General features: G+C 41.4%; 1 protein-coding gene across 6 annotated transcripts in view; it reads right to left on the bottom strand.

Moving 5' to 3' along the window:
• CD226 (CD226 molecule) overlaps positions 1 to 14,680 on the bottom strand; it is an 89,555-nt gene that overhangs the window by 22,894 nt on the left and 51,981 nt on the right. For 5 of the 6 annotated variants that reach the window (XM_070275829.1, XM_070275828.1, XM_005612974.4 and 2 more), the window contains exon 4: positions 2,847 to 3,194. In XM_070275829.1, the coding sequence (XP_070131930.1) occupies positions 2,847 to 3,194 (348 nt within the window). The remainder of the gene's footprint in view (positions 1 to 2,846; positions 3,195 to 14,680) is intronic. The other variant, XM_070275830.1, reaches the window with a different exon arrangement.

Genomic DNA, 14,680 nt, shown 5'->3' on the forward strand with positions numbered 1-14,680 from the left:
TCCGGAAACTTTCTGAGAAAGCTGATTTCATTTCTTTGATCCTCATTCTTTTTATAATCAACAAGGTCAGTTGAAACAATAGTAGAGTGTCATTTAGTCAATATTAAAAGACTTCACAAACTTTTTTGGTGGAAACTACTTTTCTCATGAAAATCCAGAGGATATTAAGGGCCAAAAATAATTTTGGCCACTGTCAGTATACACACATTTTCCCCTGTTCTTTGTCCCTGTGGTCTAGACAAATTTCAAATTCAGAAAAGTTGGTCTGGAAGTACTTCAAACTGCTTCCTGGGTCCTGAGTGCAAAGAACAGGAGATATGTGTTTCTTTTCATTCAGCAAAGAAAGTCAATAATAAATTCTGTTTTGACTCATGTTTCTGCCACTTCCCCCCTCTGTTCAAAATATATCAAGACCTGGATATCTGACATATTGGCTGACATTGTGTCATCTTTTGGATGACCTCTGAGTACCTGGTACGTTTCTGAAGATGAACATAGGCAGGCAAAAGTCAGGGGGAGAGCCCGTGTGTGTGTGTATAGAATATGAGTGTCCTGAAAATCTCTCTTTGGGATCCTATAAAAGGGGTTGATGGGAGCTAACAAAAGGATGCATTGCAGTTTATAAGATTTGTGTCACAATCACCTTTCCCTTGATAGTAGAAATAAATTAAATCTGCTCCACATCTCATACCTGTCTCTCTGCTTTAATCCCTACATTGATTTTTGACCAAACAGCCCTAAGACTTGAAATAATCAAATTGCATCAGAGAAAACACAAATGATCTGTTTTTGCTTTTCACCTGATTTATTTCATATTCAATCTTTACTTGTAATTATTTTTAAAAGGAATTAAACCAGAACACACAGTCAACAGCTGTCATCTTTTGTCAATTATAACATTTTACTAATGGGCCCACTTAATAGTCTTTCAACCTGTCAAGTAAATGTCAAAAAGCCATTTTACAAGTGTTCAAAACACATGGCCACTAACAATACTGACCATTAATTCAGTCACCTTCCTTTCTGACATCATTTATAGCTTATGCACAAAGAAAAGAAACAGTTTTGTGCGAGAAACAGTCATGTTTAGACAAATGAAAAACATTTTCATTATTTAGTAATAGTTATGTAACTATACCTCCTAAAAATCTATTACTTCCATTGTCTCTATGATTTAAGACATTTATAATTACTTTTTCAATATATAATGGACAAGATCTCATTTCACATGTGTTTGAAAATGATTGTTAATGATATTTTTCTGAATAGAACATTTTCTTGCCTTGGTCTCTGCGAGAAGGTTAGTGATTATTTTTATTCTTTCTTTTTCCTGGCCAGGTTTAAAAAGCACCTCTATAATGCAACATTTTTTAAGGTGGGAAATATTCTCTCTCTATATATATATAGAGAGAGAGAGATTCAAGGAATGGATTCAATATCTAAAATGAAGAATCCCTTAATTTTTCTCCTCCAAATATCCCATCAACCATCTTTTGCATCAAGTTCTAAGAATAATCTATGTTTCACCCACAGCTCCCATTGTCATTAAGAGGCGTAAAGAAAGCTTGATGTGGTCCAAGGTGATTATGTATGAAAAACCGCTATCCCCTGGCAAATGTCCTCCTTAGCACACACAGCTGCTGAGGCTGCAGTGGTCAAGGCTGCTATAGATGCAAAGCCTTTTCTTCTTCTTTTCCAATGCAGGAAGAAACATCAGTCTGCAGCATAAGCAGAGGCTATGAAGGGACAGCCAAATCCCAGGGAGCCTTGGCTCTAAAAGTCTACACACAAGCCAAGGCACATCAACTGGCTGGGATCACACGAAAGAAAGAGAGAAAGAAATATGGAAGGAAGTGAGGAGAGAAGGGAGGGAGAGAAGAAGGGAGAGAGGAAAGGATAGAGGAAAGGAAAACTCGAGAAAGAGAGGGAGGGAGGAAGGAAGGAAAGGAGAGAGTGAGAATAAAGTGAAATAAAATTTCTGTCACTAGTAAGAATAAATTATTTTCTCTGACATGTCACTCTGCAGTGAGAAAACTTGCCCAGAGGCAGAACTAGGAGAGCCTGAGCTCGCCTTTCTCCCACTCAGTTGTAATGCGGGCCTCTATACAGACTTCTAGATAGGCCTCTCTGTATTAGCACTTCAATTAAGTGAAAAATCACTTTTTCTTACTCTCACACGGGTTTTGTGGGGCCTGAAGCTTACACAGGTTAGGGCTTCATTATGAAACAGGAGACAAATTACTAACACAAAATTAGCACTGGGCCTTGGAAGAAGCCTGCTCAGGTAAGAAGCCCTGTAGGTCAGCCTCGATAGCTTCAAAGCCAGTCTGTTTCCACTCCCGGGTCTGAAAACAACTGAGGGAATCAAAGCTCCACCTGGCAAAGTAGCAACCACATTACCAAACATTTATTCCATTCCACTCTACTCAACCCTGATTCAGCAAATACCAATCTAGCACCATCTTGTTATTGCTGAGGATATATGAGGATTGTAAAACCTAGTCACCGCCATCAAAAACTTTTAATATAATTGAAAAACTAGGAGTTCTACAGCTCAAACTTATAGGCTGTTGATGTTATGTATTCTTCAAATTCACTGAATTTTTTTTTAACTTCAGGAATGTGGCAGATCAAGAAAATGAGAAAGATCTATTATTGCTAAATCTGTGATGGATGGATTAGCAGGATAAATACTAAATACTAACATTCAATAACTGACAATTTACCTAAATTCAATCATTAAAAAATATTTTGAACAATACAGTCATGAAAAAGACAACAGAACCCAATCCACAGTGGTTGACTTTTCCATTTTTGACACTTGAAGACATCTATCACCTACTCACCATCGGTTATGGTCAATTTCATCACGAAGGTTTCATTTTCTCCTGTGCTGGCCTTGAAGCGACAGCGGTAAAGTCCCGAGTCAGAGGCCGTGACGTGGGGCAGGACGATGGAGGCCCTTCTCATTCCCTGGCTACAGTTACTCAGGATCTGTCTTCGGAACTTTGAAGTGTAACTTTTCCCTTGGGACAAGTTGCAGGTAGTTAAGAGGTCAATCTGATGGGGCTGGATCTTTTCCCACGTAACTTGTTGCAACGGCCACTTCATTTGAAGCTGACAGGTAAGTGTGACATTTTTCCCAGGTTCTGAGAGTATGTCGCTATTTGATGGCGCATCTATCTCAAAACTATCTGAAAAGAAGCAGCAAATGATTACACTTAGGTCCTCAAATTTTTGGATGAGAACATGGAAGCCATCCAGAAAGTTCTATCAAAATGATTGGTGATGTTATTTAACATAGTCTCATTGATTGTAAACAATATCTTTATACCACATTTTGGGAGGAAAAGGCTTATGAAAGAAGCAGGTACCTAAATAAGAAAGAGGAAGTGATTGTTCACATATATTCCCTTAAGTTTTACTTGGTTAACCAGATAACAAGAAACGCAATCGAAACCCCTGGTGCTTTTCTTGGCAGTGATGACATCAAGAAGCTGAATTTCACAAGACTGTTCTGCCATAATGCTGGGCTGGTGACTCACACGCTGACTTTGAGCATCAAACATCCAGACTGTAATCAGACAAACTAAGATTTTAGTGGTCATAAAACAGATATCAAATCATTTTCATTGAATACATACATAAAATCATTTTTCAAATATACAGGTTGCCTTATTCATGGTTAGAGTAGGGATCTACATGCAATATGAATTTCTGGGTACGAGAAAAATCCTCCAATATTTTCCCACTTTCACACCATGTCACTGGAATACCCAGCACAGAGCACTCAGTAAGTAATCATCACATCTCTAAATCAGTAGTTCTTACAGTGTGGGCTAAAGACCCCAGGGGGCCTCTGTATCCCTCTCTGAGATCTGCAAGATCAAAGCTATTTCAATAGTCATATTAAGACATAATTTACCTTTTATACTCTTATTCTATATGAATATACATATTTTTACAATTTCATTCTTGTCCTATAAGAATATATAGTAGATATTTTCAGAGGCTCTGATGATTAATGGGGTATATGCTTGTAAATTCTGCTCTTTTAAATTTAGCTCAGTTTTAATTTCTAAAACAGCAAATATTTATAGTTATAACTCCATAAACAAAAACTCTTTGGAGTCCTCAATAATTTCTGAGAGAATAAAGGGAAAAAAACAATTCTAAAATTCATATGAAACCACAAACAGCCAAAAATAGCCAAAATAATCTTGAAAAAGAACAAAGCTGGAGGCATCCTATTTCCTCATTTCAAACTATACTACAAGGCTACAGTAATTAAAAGAGTGTGATACTGGTATAAAGACAGAAATACAGACCAATGAAAGAGAATAGAAAGCCCAGTAATAAATCCACACATATATGACCAACTGATCTTTGACAAGGATGCCAAGAACACACAATGGTGAGAGGGTAGTCACACAGGGGTGAAACCTTGTTGGAAAAGCTGGATATCCGTGTTGCAAAAGAATGAAACTGGATCCTTGTCTTACGTCATACACAAAAATCAACTCAAAATGGATTAAAGACTTAAACGTAAGACCTGAAACTGTAAAACTCCTAGAAGAAAACACAGGGGAAGGTTTCATGGCATTGGCCTTAGCAATGATCTCTTGGATATGACACTAAAAAGCACAGACCACAAAAACAGAAAAAAAAGGCTACAAGTGGGACTACATCAAACTAAAAGTCTTCTGCACAGCAAAGGAAACAACCAACAGAGAGAAAAGGCAATCTATGGAATGGGAGAAAATATTTGCAGACCATATATCCAAATATATAAGAAATTTCTGCAACTCAATAGCAAAAGCCCTATATAAAACATGGCCAGCCTGGTGGCTTTGCCAGCCTGGTGGTAGCAGATGTTAGTCCAGGACCAGTCTTCCCCACCAAAAAGAAAAAAAATGGGGGTCTAAAGACTTGAATAGACTTTTCTGTAAAGAAGACACACAACCGCCAACAGATATATGAAAAGATGCTCAATGTCACTAATCATTACAGAAATGCAAATCAAAACCACGACAAAATAACACCTTTCACCTGTTAGGATGAGTATTATCAAAAAAAAAAAAATAGTTGTTGCTGAGGATGTGGAGAAATTGGAACCCTTATACACTGTTGGTGAGAATGTAAAATGGGGCAGCCACTATGGAAAACAGCATGAAGGTTCCTCAAAAACTAAAAATAGAACTACCATATGATGCAGCAATCCCACTTCTGGGATTCAAAAGAACTAGAGTTCCAGAAGAACTACAATCTAGATCTCAAAGAGATACCTGCACCCCTGTGTTCACCGCAGCACTATTCACAATAGCCAAGACGTGGAAGCAACCTAAATGTTCATCGATGGATGAATAGATGAAGAAAGTGTGGTATATACATACAATGGAATATTATTCAGCCTTAAAAGAAAGAAGGAAACCCTGCAATATGAGACAAGATGGATGAAGCTGGAGGACGTTATGCTAAGTGAAATAAGCCCATCACAGAAGGATAAATACTGCGTGATTTCACTCATATGAAATTTTCAGTTATGCAAGATAAATGAGTTCTAGAGATGTGCTGCACAACACGGTGCCCGTAGATAACAAGACTGTTTGTATGCTTAAAAATCTATTGTGTTTAGATCACATGTTAAATATGCTTACCACAATAAAATTAAAAAAAAAAAAAAAAGAGATCCTGAGAGCAAACAGTTTAAGAACCTGATCTAGAGAATAAATTTTAGGAATTGTTTCTTGAAATGACGATAGCCGAGAGTGGTCATGTGGTCATGTCCATCCATTTAGTAGTTATTGACACCTTTTTAAACCAATAGCTTTACTGCTGTTGACACGGAATTCTGACCCGCCATTTAAGTAGAAAAGGGAGGTAACGGTGTCACAGAGCACAGGGATACCAGCCAAGAAATGCACAAAAGGGAAAGAGCATCTGTCACAGCCTCTATCTGTGTCACAGAATTGCTCAGGGCTGGCCCCAGAGCTCCTTTCTTGACTTCCAATTTAAAAAAAAAAACAGGAAGAGAAAAGAAGAGAGGACAGGAGAGGAGGGAAACCACCCCTAAAAAAGAGAGAAATTAATTCTAAATACAGTAAGATTTGCTAGTTATATTAAACTAGAATACTATGTCAATAATAGTTTCATCTCCACCAGAAGCTAGTTTCCTTTCTTAAGCAAGTGTTTCCATGTGTTAAAATGTTGGAAAGAGAAAACCACAGCCTTCCAGTGTTTTGAGCTGTAACCATACAACTATTTAGCAGAGCTAACAGTCTACCCACAGACCCAGCAGACAGGAGACGTTTCATTTCTAAGTAATAAGCCAGCACAAGAACGGGGAAGAAAGAAGGAAAGGGAGAAAATTCATAAGAAGTGGGAAAAATAAGAAATAAAAGCTTAATGGAAACAAAGGAGAAATTAAAATTAAGACAGAAAAAGGAGGTATGAGAAAAGAGAAAGAAATGAGGAATCATATAAATAAAACCTAAATCAGATACAAGCACCCTGTGTTGGGAAAATGAAAGCACATCAAAGAAATGAAAACAAGAAAGAAACATATTTTTATGTGAGCCGTGCTGGAAATGAGAAGTAGGCTGGCCCTTGCCAGCAGCTCAGCGTTGGTCTTCATGCTGACGCGCCTGTTGGTTTTGTCTTGTTTTCCTCTGTGAGTTCTGCCTTCCTCCAATCTCAGGAGCTTCCTTTATCTGCCTGTCTAATCAAAACCTGCTCTCAGGAAGCAATCTATGCACGGTTGACTTGGGTATAAAGCGAGGTCCTCTCTTCAGAGCGTCTGCATTTGCACAAAGGACAAATCCACAAAGCAATGGAGACAATCTCCAAAGATGAACGGCCAGGTCCTGGGGTCTTGGGTGGAGCTGTCCTTGGGGGAGCAGAGCGCAGGCAGGTTGTCGCAGCACAGGCTCTATGTGAGGTCCCTGACCCACCTGTCAATGGACACAGACTGGAACTGAAAGAAGCAGTCTCCCACCCCAGAGGCAGGTGGCTCAGAAGCACAGAGCAGCCCCTGATTAATCTTTCCTGATGAACAGAAGAGCTAGTTGGTATCAGATGAAAAGCAAGATGCAGATGGGGTCTACAGAAGCTGCCTTGCCTCCTGTGTGGCTTGGTGCTGCACAGATCACCTGATCCTCCTGCACAGCCCATGTGAAGCCACACAAAACAACCCTGAAAACCATGACCAGGAAGACCCCACACGCACAAGAGGACTCCAGCATCCTGACATGCTAGGAACTGGATAGTGAATCTACTTAAAACAGGGGCCAAAATGTCCTAGTTAATTGGGAAGAGAAAGTTTGATTAGAATTTAATCCTAAAAATAGAAGCAAAAATAATAAAAACCAGTTAATTTTATATTTCTTAGTTATGCATTCATTCTTAGCATAAACATGGAATAGACTGTGTTTTGTTTTAGAGTACTTTTTTTTTTTAGTGCAGTTTTAGGTTTACAACAAAATTTAGAGGAAGATATAGAGATTTCCCATATACTTCTTGCCCCCCCCCACATGTACAGCCTCCCTTATTTTCAACATCACACACCAGAATGATATACTTTTTACCAAGGATGAACCCACATAGACACATCATAATCACCCAAAGTCCGTAGTTTACCTTAGGGTTCACTCTTCTTGTTGTACTCTCTGTTGGGTTTGGACAAATGTATAATGACATGTCTGTTATCATGTCATACAGAGTATTTTCACTGCTTTAAAAATTGTCTGTGCTCCATCTATTCATCCCCCACTCTCCTCCACCCCGGGAAGCACTGATCTTTTCCATAGTTCTGCCTTTTCCAGAATGTCACATAGCTGGAATCATACAGTAGGTAGCCTTTTGGATTGGCTTCTTTCACTTGGTAATATGCATTTAAGTCTCTCCCATGTTTCTCATGGCGTGATAGCTCATTTCTTTTTAGTGCTGAATAATATTTCATTGTCTGCATGTACCAGAGTTTATCCACTCACCTACTGAAGGACATCTTGGTTGCTTCCAAGTTTGGGCAATTAAGAACAAAGCCGCTGTAAACAACCATGTGCAGGTGGTTATTGTGTGGACAAATGTCTTCAGTTCCTTTAGGCAAATACCAACAGGTATGTTTGTTACTTTGTATGGTAGGAGTATGTTTAGTTGTATAAGATACTGCCAAACTGTTTTCCAAAGTGGCTGTACCATTTTACATTCCTACCAGCAGTGAATGAGAGTTCCTGTTGCTCCACATTCTTGCCAGCATTGCGTGTTGTCAGTCTTCTGGACTTTGGCCATTCTCATAGGTTTGTCTGTGTGTTGTTTTTACACGATTTTTATTGCAGAATAACACGATGAAATCCTCTGTACTTTGCATGTGATTTTTCTGGCATGATAATAGATCATATTTGAAAATTATTTCAGTGCTTTATCACCTTTTCTAAGCACCACTCAGTCCCTGGGCACCCCAAACATTCCCGGGGACGCCTGCACATCATGCCCCTGCACTAAACCACCACCACATCCTCAGCTGCTAACCTGTCTTCCTTCACGGTCCTCACTGGTCGACAGCTCTGCACGCAATGTGAGCAGCTCTGCAGCATCACTCAACTTCACAAAACCCTGAGTCTTTTTATCATGAGCTTCATAAGCCTAGACCTTTGTACAGACCTTTAAACACCACTCATGCCTAGGACCTAGAACAGTGCTTGGCATATAGTAGAGAAGTCAACCGATGTTTTTCAAATAAAAAATTAATTTACAATTTCACCTGGCAGTCAACACGCAATGCGTATCCATTGATTTGTGGGCCATTTACCTCCATAATACTTCTAATATTAAGAAATGTGTTTAAAATCATATTTGTAATGCCTAAATGAATTAATTGTTCTAGGCAACGATCATCACTGTCTGCAAATTCACAAAAAAGTACTCATGTCTCCACAGTGCCACCTTGGAAGTAATAGCCTCGTCAAAACAATCCAACCCAACTCTGATCAAGCCTCGACATCTAATTATCAATTTACAGAAGCGCAAAGAGCAGAGAAATGTGTCAGATGACAACCTGGCAAGCAATCCATGGGAATACGGAAAACTCAGAACTCCTCAGCTCTAAATAGGATCTCTCTCCCGCAGCTGAAAGTTGTTACCTTGGACGCTGTGGTGCCATCCAATCCCTCTCTATTCTTCGCTACTTACTCAAGATTCCTGAAGGAATATGCTGCTCCTCTCACTCTGTCTCCTCATTTCTCATGTGTGTTTCATCGCAATGAGGCACCATTTCCACCATTCTCCAACACTGCAAAGGTCATCGATGTTCTTGACCTTGAGCTCTAGGTGTCCCACCCTCCTGGAAACTCCTTGGCTTCTGAGACATTGCACTTTCCTGCTTGTCCTCTCTCTTTTCTGACCTATTCCGTGGTCTCCATGAGGGGTCTCTTTTTTTCTGCTGCTCTTTTAAAATGTCGTTGTTCCCCCGGGATTCCATTGCTCATCCCCTTCCACTCACCATCCCTGGGTAATCTCACATACTCTCAACTTTCAACCATCTCTTATGTGCAGATGAAGTCCAAACCCATAGCCCCTGCTCAGTTAGACCTCTCCCCAGGGTTTCTAAAGCATGAGGCAATAACTTGTTCTTATGGTATTTAAAATAGGCTAAAAATTAAACAGAATTGCCCTAAGCACTCTGCAGGAGCACTACTGTTACAGCAGCTAATTAGAAGTCATAATAGCAGTAGCTTCATGTATTCCCAAGTGTGCCTAGACTACATGTGCACTCCACGGAGAACTTTTCTAAAAACTCTCAAATATAAAGTGTCCCATAGAAATGCAAAATAAAATGCTCACCTCATGATGACTAAGGAAGTATTCTAAAGTGACCTGGGATAAAGATCTCAAAAATAAGAAAGCAATTGCTAAGAGAGTAGATCTTAAAAGTTCTCATCACAAGAAAATTAAAAATTTTGTAACTATGTATGGTGACGATAACTAGACGTATTGTGGTGACCATTTCGCAATATATAGAAATAGCGAATCATTATGTTGTACACCTGAAACTTATATTCTATATGTCAATTATACCTCAATAATAAATAAACAAGAGTAAAGAAAAAAAGCAAGCAAGAGAAACAGAGACAGAAATTCCAAGTCACTTTCAGGCAGCAAGGTTCAGGAAGTGGGGAAATGTCACTGCTGACGCTCACAGGGCATGCAGTGTGGGACGGTGTCCTGAGGACAGAAGAGGAAGCACAGACCCAAAAGGCTGCATCTCCCAAGAATGACTGTGCCTCCCTCCGAGCTCTGCCTGTGACGGACAAAACAGGAGGAAGGCAGTCACGGTGGCCACTGAACAGAGGGGTCGAGCAACTTCATGGAGAGCAAAATAGGAGCAAACGGCAGCCTTTAACCTAGAACACGGCACTCACAGGAAGCGGTGCGCACTGCACACTCCTGACCACTCTGTCAACTCCTTGTTGCTCCCCCAGGATGATTGTGTGATTGTGTGATTATTTCAAACATAGAAGGCAATGAGAGTAGTGGACAGCACTTCTCTAAAAAGCTGGAAAGTTCCCAGATGATGTTTGGGGGTGCTATGGGTTGAACTGTGTCCCCCTCAAGTTCACATGTTGAAGTCCTAACCCTTAGCACCTCAGAACGTGACCTTATTTGGAAATAGGGTCACTGCTGATGTACTATGTTAGGATGAGGTCACTGAGGAGTAGAGCGTGCCCTAATTCAACATGACTGGTGTCTTTATAAAAAGGAGAGATTGGGACACAGACAGGCACCCAAGGAGAACGTCACGTGAAGATGAAGGCAGAGATCAGGGTGAGGTATCCATAAGCCCAAGCATGCCAAAGGCTGCCAGAAACCACCAGAAGCCAGGAGAGATTGTCCTCACTCTCTCAGAAGGAACCAATCCCGCTGACACCTTGGTCTTGGACATCCAGCCTCCATATCTGTGAGACAATAAATCTCTGTTGTGTAAGGCCCGCATCTGTGGCGCCTTCATATAACAGCCCTAGCAAAGTAACACTGGGGGTTAGCACTTCATCCGGCTGATGTTTCCGATACATTCTGGATCCACCAGAGCCAGTCAGAAGCAGCAAGCCCGCTTGATTAGGGAAACCAGTGGTCTTCACAACCCCCCTCCCCACAGATTGCCATTCTCTGTCCTTCATTTAAAGTGCAGATAAAAGGTAAAGGAATCAAACAAGATAAAAATAAGCTAAAAGATTGCTTGACTGAAAAGCATAGATAAAGCGGGCAGAAAGAGAGCAGCATTCAGAGATAAAAACAGAAGCTGACACAGGCATCACAGAGGCAGGCCGAGCAAGGCCGTTTGTTCAAATGAAAGAGGTAGCTAGAATCAGGCAGGCATGTCCCCCAAGCTTGAGAATGTCTGTCTGAAGGGCGACCATGGATCCTCAGGCTGTAACTTTTGCTTGAAGGTTTTAATTGTTAAAAAGTAAGTTTCAATCTCTCTGTCATGGTGCAACGAGAACAACGCTTTTTATTTAAGTCAGCACCGTGAGGTCTGTTGAGCACATGAGAAAGTCTAACTTTTGAGCAATTCTTCAGTTTCTCCCAACCGGAAAAATAAATGACTCATGGAACTTAAGAATTTTCAATAGTATAGTTCTGAGGTCTTGTAAAATCGAAAGATGACAACACAGCCCAGGAGCATTGGCTTGTTTTCTACTAAAATGTTAGCGGTTGGCCTCCTAGTTTGGAAATTCATTGTAGACTTTCTGCAGGGCAGAGTTTTACAGAAAAAGAATCAAAAGATTAAGCCCAACCCTAATCATCCTGTCCTAGAGGATAGATTGCATTGGGGAATCGCCACTGGAGAAGATGTTAAGCATTTTGTCTCATATACTTTAAACATTTTCAACATTTTTTTTTTTTTAAAGATTGGCGCCTGGGCTAACAACTGTTGCCAATCTTTTTTTTTTCCCTCTGCTTTATCTCCCCAAACCTCCCCCTGTACACAGTTGTATATCTTAGTTGCACATCATTCTAGTTGGGGATGTGGGACGCCGCCTCAATGTGGCCTGACAAGTGGTGCCATGTCCGCACCCAGGATCCGAACCCTGGGCCGCCGCAGCGGAGCGCGCAAACTTAACCACTCGGCCACGGAGCTGGCCCCTCAACATATTTTAAAAGCAAAATAATAAACCTTGAATGTGTCCTTACTAGGTGCCAGCTTTAAAAGCATTACATGTGCTAACGCTTTTAGCCTTCATGACTGATGACCGGGAGATAAGGCACCCATCTAGTGGATGGCAGGGAAGGGAGTCCCCCCTGGGCAGGAGGCTCAGGGAGCTGCCCCTGCGCCAGGGCTGCCATCACACCCCTTATCGGTGTGAAGGGACTACACATGATACTCAGAGTTTTCCTTGCTACCCTGAAACTGGGCTGGATTCCATAGAGGCAACACAGGCTCCCAGGAAACTTCTGTTCCTAAATAGCTTATTTTATGATGCCTTAGATCCTATAATTAGAAATCAATTTCTTTAGCTGTCCTTGTTAAAATGCACATAACAACCTTAGCTCCTGGCAGGCACCAACACATTAGTGTGAAATCGTCCATTAGATTGCTTTCCAAGTGGAAGGAAAGGAAACAGGTTCCCACAGGCGAGTGGCCTGGAATAAACTGGTGGAGTGAAGGGGACTGAGGTGAGCCTGGAGCCAGCTTTGTCACAGGCCACAGTGCTCCTGGGGAGCAAAAGGTAGAGAAGTAGAGAGAGTGTCTGCGAGTTCACAGTCGGGTGGGAGACTTAAGCAGGAAGTTAGATTACAAAGAGGAGGCGACAAAATTTTACCTCTTTTGCCATTCATTCAGTCATTCAACAAAGATTACTGAGTATTGATATAAAGACAAACAAGGCACACTTCTGAGTTGGTAGAGAGACTCATAACCAGTCATTGCACAAACGGAGCATCTAGAAATTCCCCATGGAGGCCCAGTGTCCACAGAAACCCTGAGATGGAAAGGTGTGAGTTTGGTTCTCAGTCAAGTAGAAGCCATGCTGTTGGCTGACTCTGGGCTCACCAAGTCCTGTCAAAGGTTCTCTGACAAATGCAAAGTTATTTGCCCAAAGAAAATCTGCTGAGAACACCAAAATCAAGATATTTGACTAAGCTTTGTGCATTTAGAGCATCCACTCCGTGTTCAATTTCCTTTCTCTCCCCACATTTTCTGCCCACGTCACTATTTATTTATTTTAGTATCTATTTTGTTAGATTTCTTAAATATTTCCAGTTGGTTTTATGAAGAACAAATAAGTAGAATTTCTGATGAATAATATGTGAAAAATGACTAGGAAGCAATTGATATAATGCCAAAAATTGGAAAAGGAGAAATGACACATTCACACCCCACAGCGCATCATGCACATAGTATCTCAACACATATTTGAAGAATTGCCTGCTTCAACTGCCATGGAAAGATTTAATAAAATTAACTGAATTGCAAACAAAGTTTTTTTTTCAGGAGAAGATTTGCCCTACACTAACATCTATGCCAATCTTCCTCCTTTTTTCTTCCCCCCCAAAGCCCCAGTAGATGGTTCTAAGCTCTTCTGTGTGAGCCACTGCCACACCACGGCTCCCGACAGACCAGTGTTGTGGTTTTTGTGCCAAGACCCAAACCCAGCAGCTGAAGCCAAGCACACGGAATTTTAACTGCTAGGCCATCAGGGCTGGCTCCAAAACAGAGTTTTTAAACACACTACTCAGAAAATCAGGGGTCCACATCCAATTAAAATTACTATGAAAAATTGGAAAGCAATTTCTGCAAAATTCTGCAGGCAAAACACATCCCCTCTGAAACAGAAGACACTTTATCTAAGGCAAGAGGAATGCGTGGCCTTCTGGTCTGGTTCAGCATTGCAAAAATCACGTCAGTAATAGCAACAGTATTTAAAGAAAGCGAGCTAAAAATTCACTCAAGCTCTCTTCTGAAAATCTAAATGTGAGCCCTGTTTTACTTAGTGAAATATGCTGTATCTGGCCACAGTTAAGAAAGGCCAGGGTTTCTTGGGGGCTCAGACTTTCAGACAACATTTGCGTTCTCTCCAAGAGATAAAGGCAAACTACAAATGGGGAGAATTGACAGATCAGCTCCTTCGCCAGGATTAAGCTCCCAACAGCCCCCCCAATGCAGCGAACTGAGAATCTGCTTGCCTGGCAATTTCCGCCCAGGAAGCCCTGACCCATGACTAGCAGGGGTGGGGCCTCTGGCCCTGATCTGGACCCCTCAGCGCCTCTGCAGGTGACCTTCAGTCACTGTGCCAGGCCTCCTTCCTGTCCAACCCCGGCTCCCCAGTGCACTTCCCAGAGAACACTTCCTAACACGGCCCTTTCCCCTTTCGCCTCCTTTCAGGGACTGCTTCTGGAGAATGCGACCTCAGGCAGACACAGTTCCGGAACTTCACCAAATTTTACTTGGACCCTAGAATTTGCACTTACACCCGTGTGCGGGCAGGACTGCCCATGCGAGGCAGCCGAAGGTCTTCACGGGTAAGCCGGCTTTCACTCTCTGTCGGTTCTGCCATCCTTTCAAGGCTCGGCTCATCTACTCCTCTCGCAGGCCGTGCTCACCCTGCCCACAGCAACCCCTCCGCCTCTGAGTCCGACAGCACTTACTCTTTCCACACTTCTGTATAACTGTGTCTAACAAATTACT

This window comes from Equus caballus, chromosome 8 (genome assembly GCF_041296265.1).
Source record: "Equus caballus isolate H_3958 breed thoroughbred chromosome 8, TB-T2T, whole genome shotgun sequence".
NCBI lineage: Eukaryota > Metazoa > Chordata > Mammalia > Perissodactyla > Equidae > Equus > Equus caballus.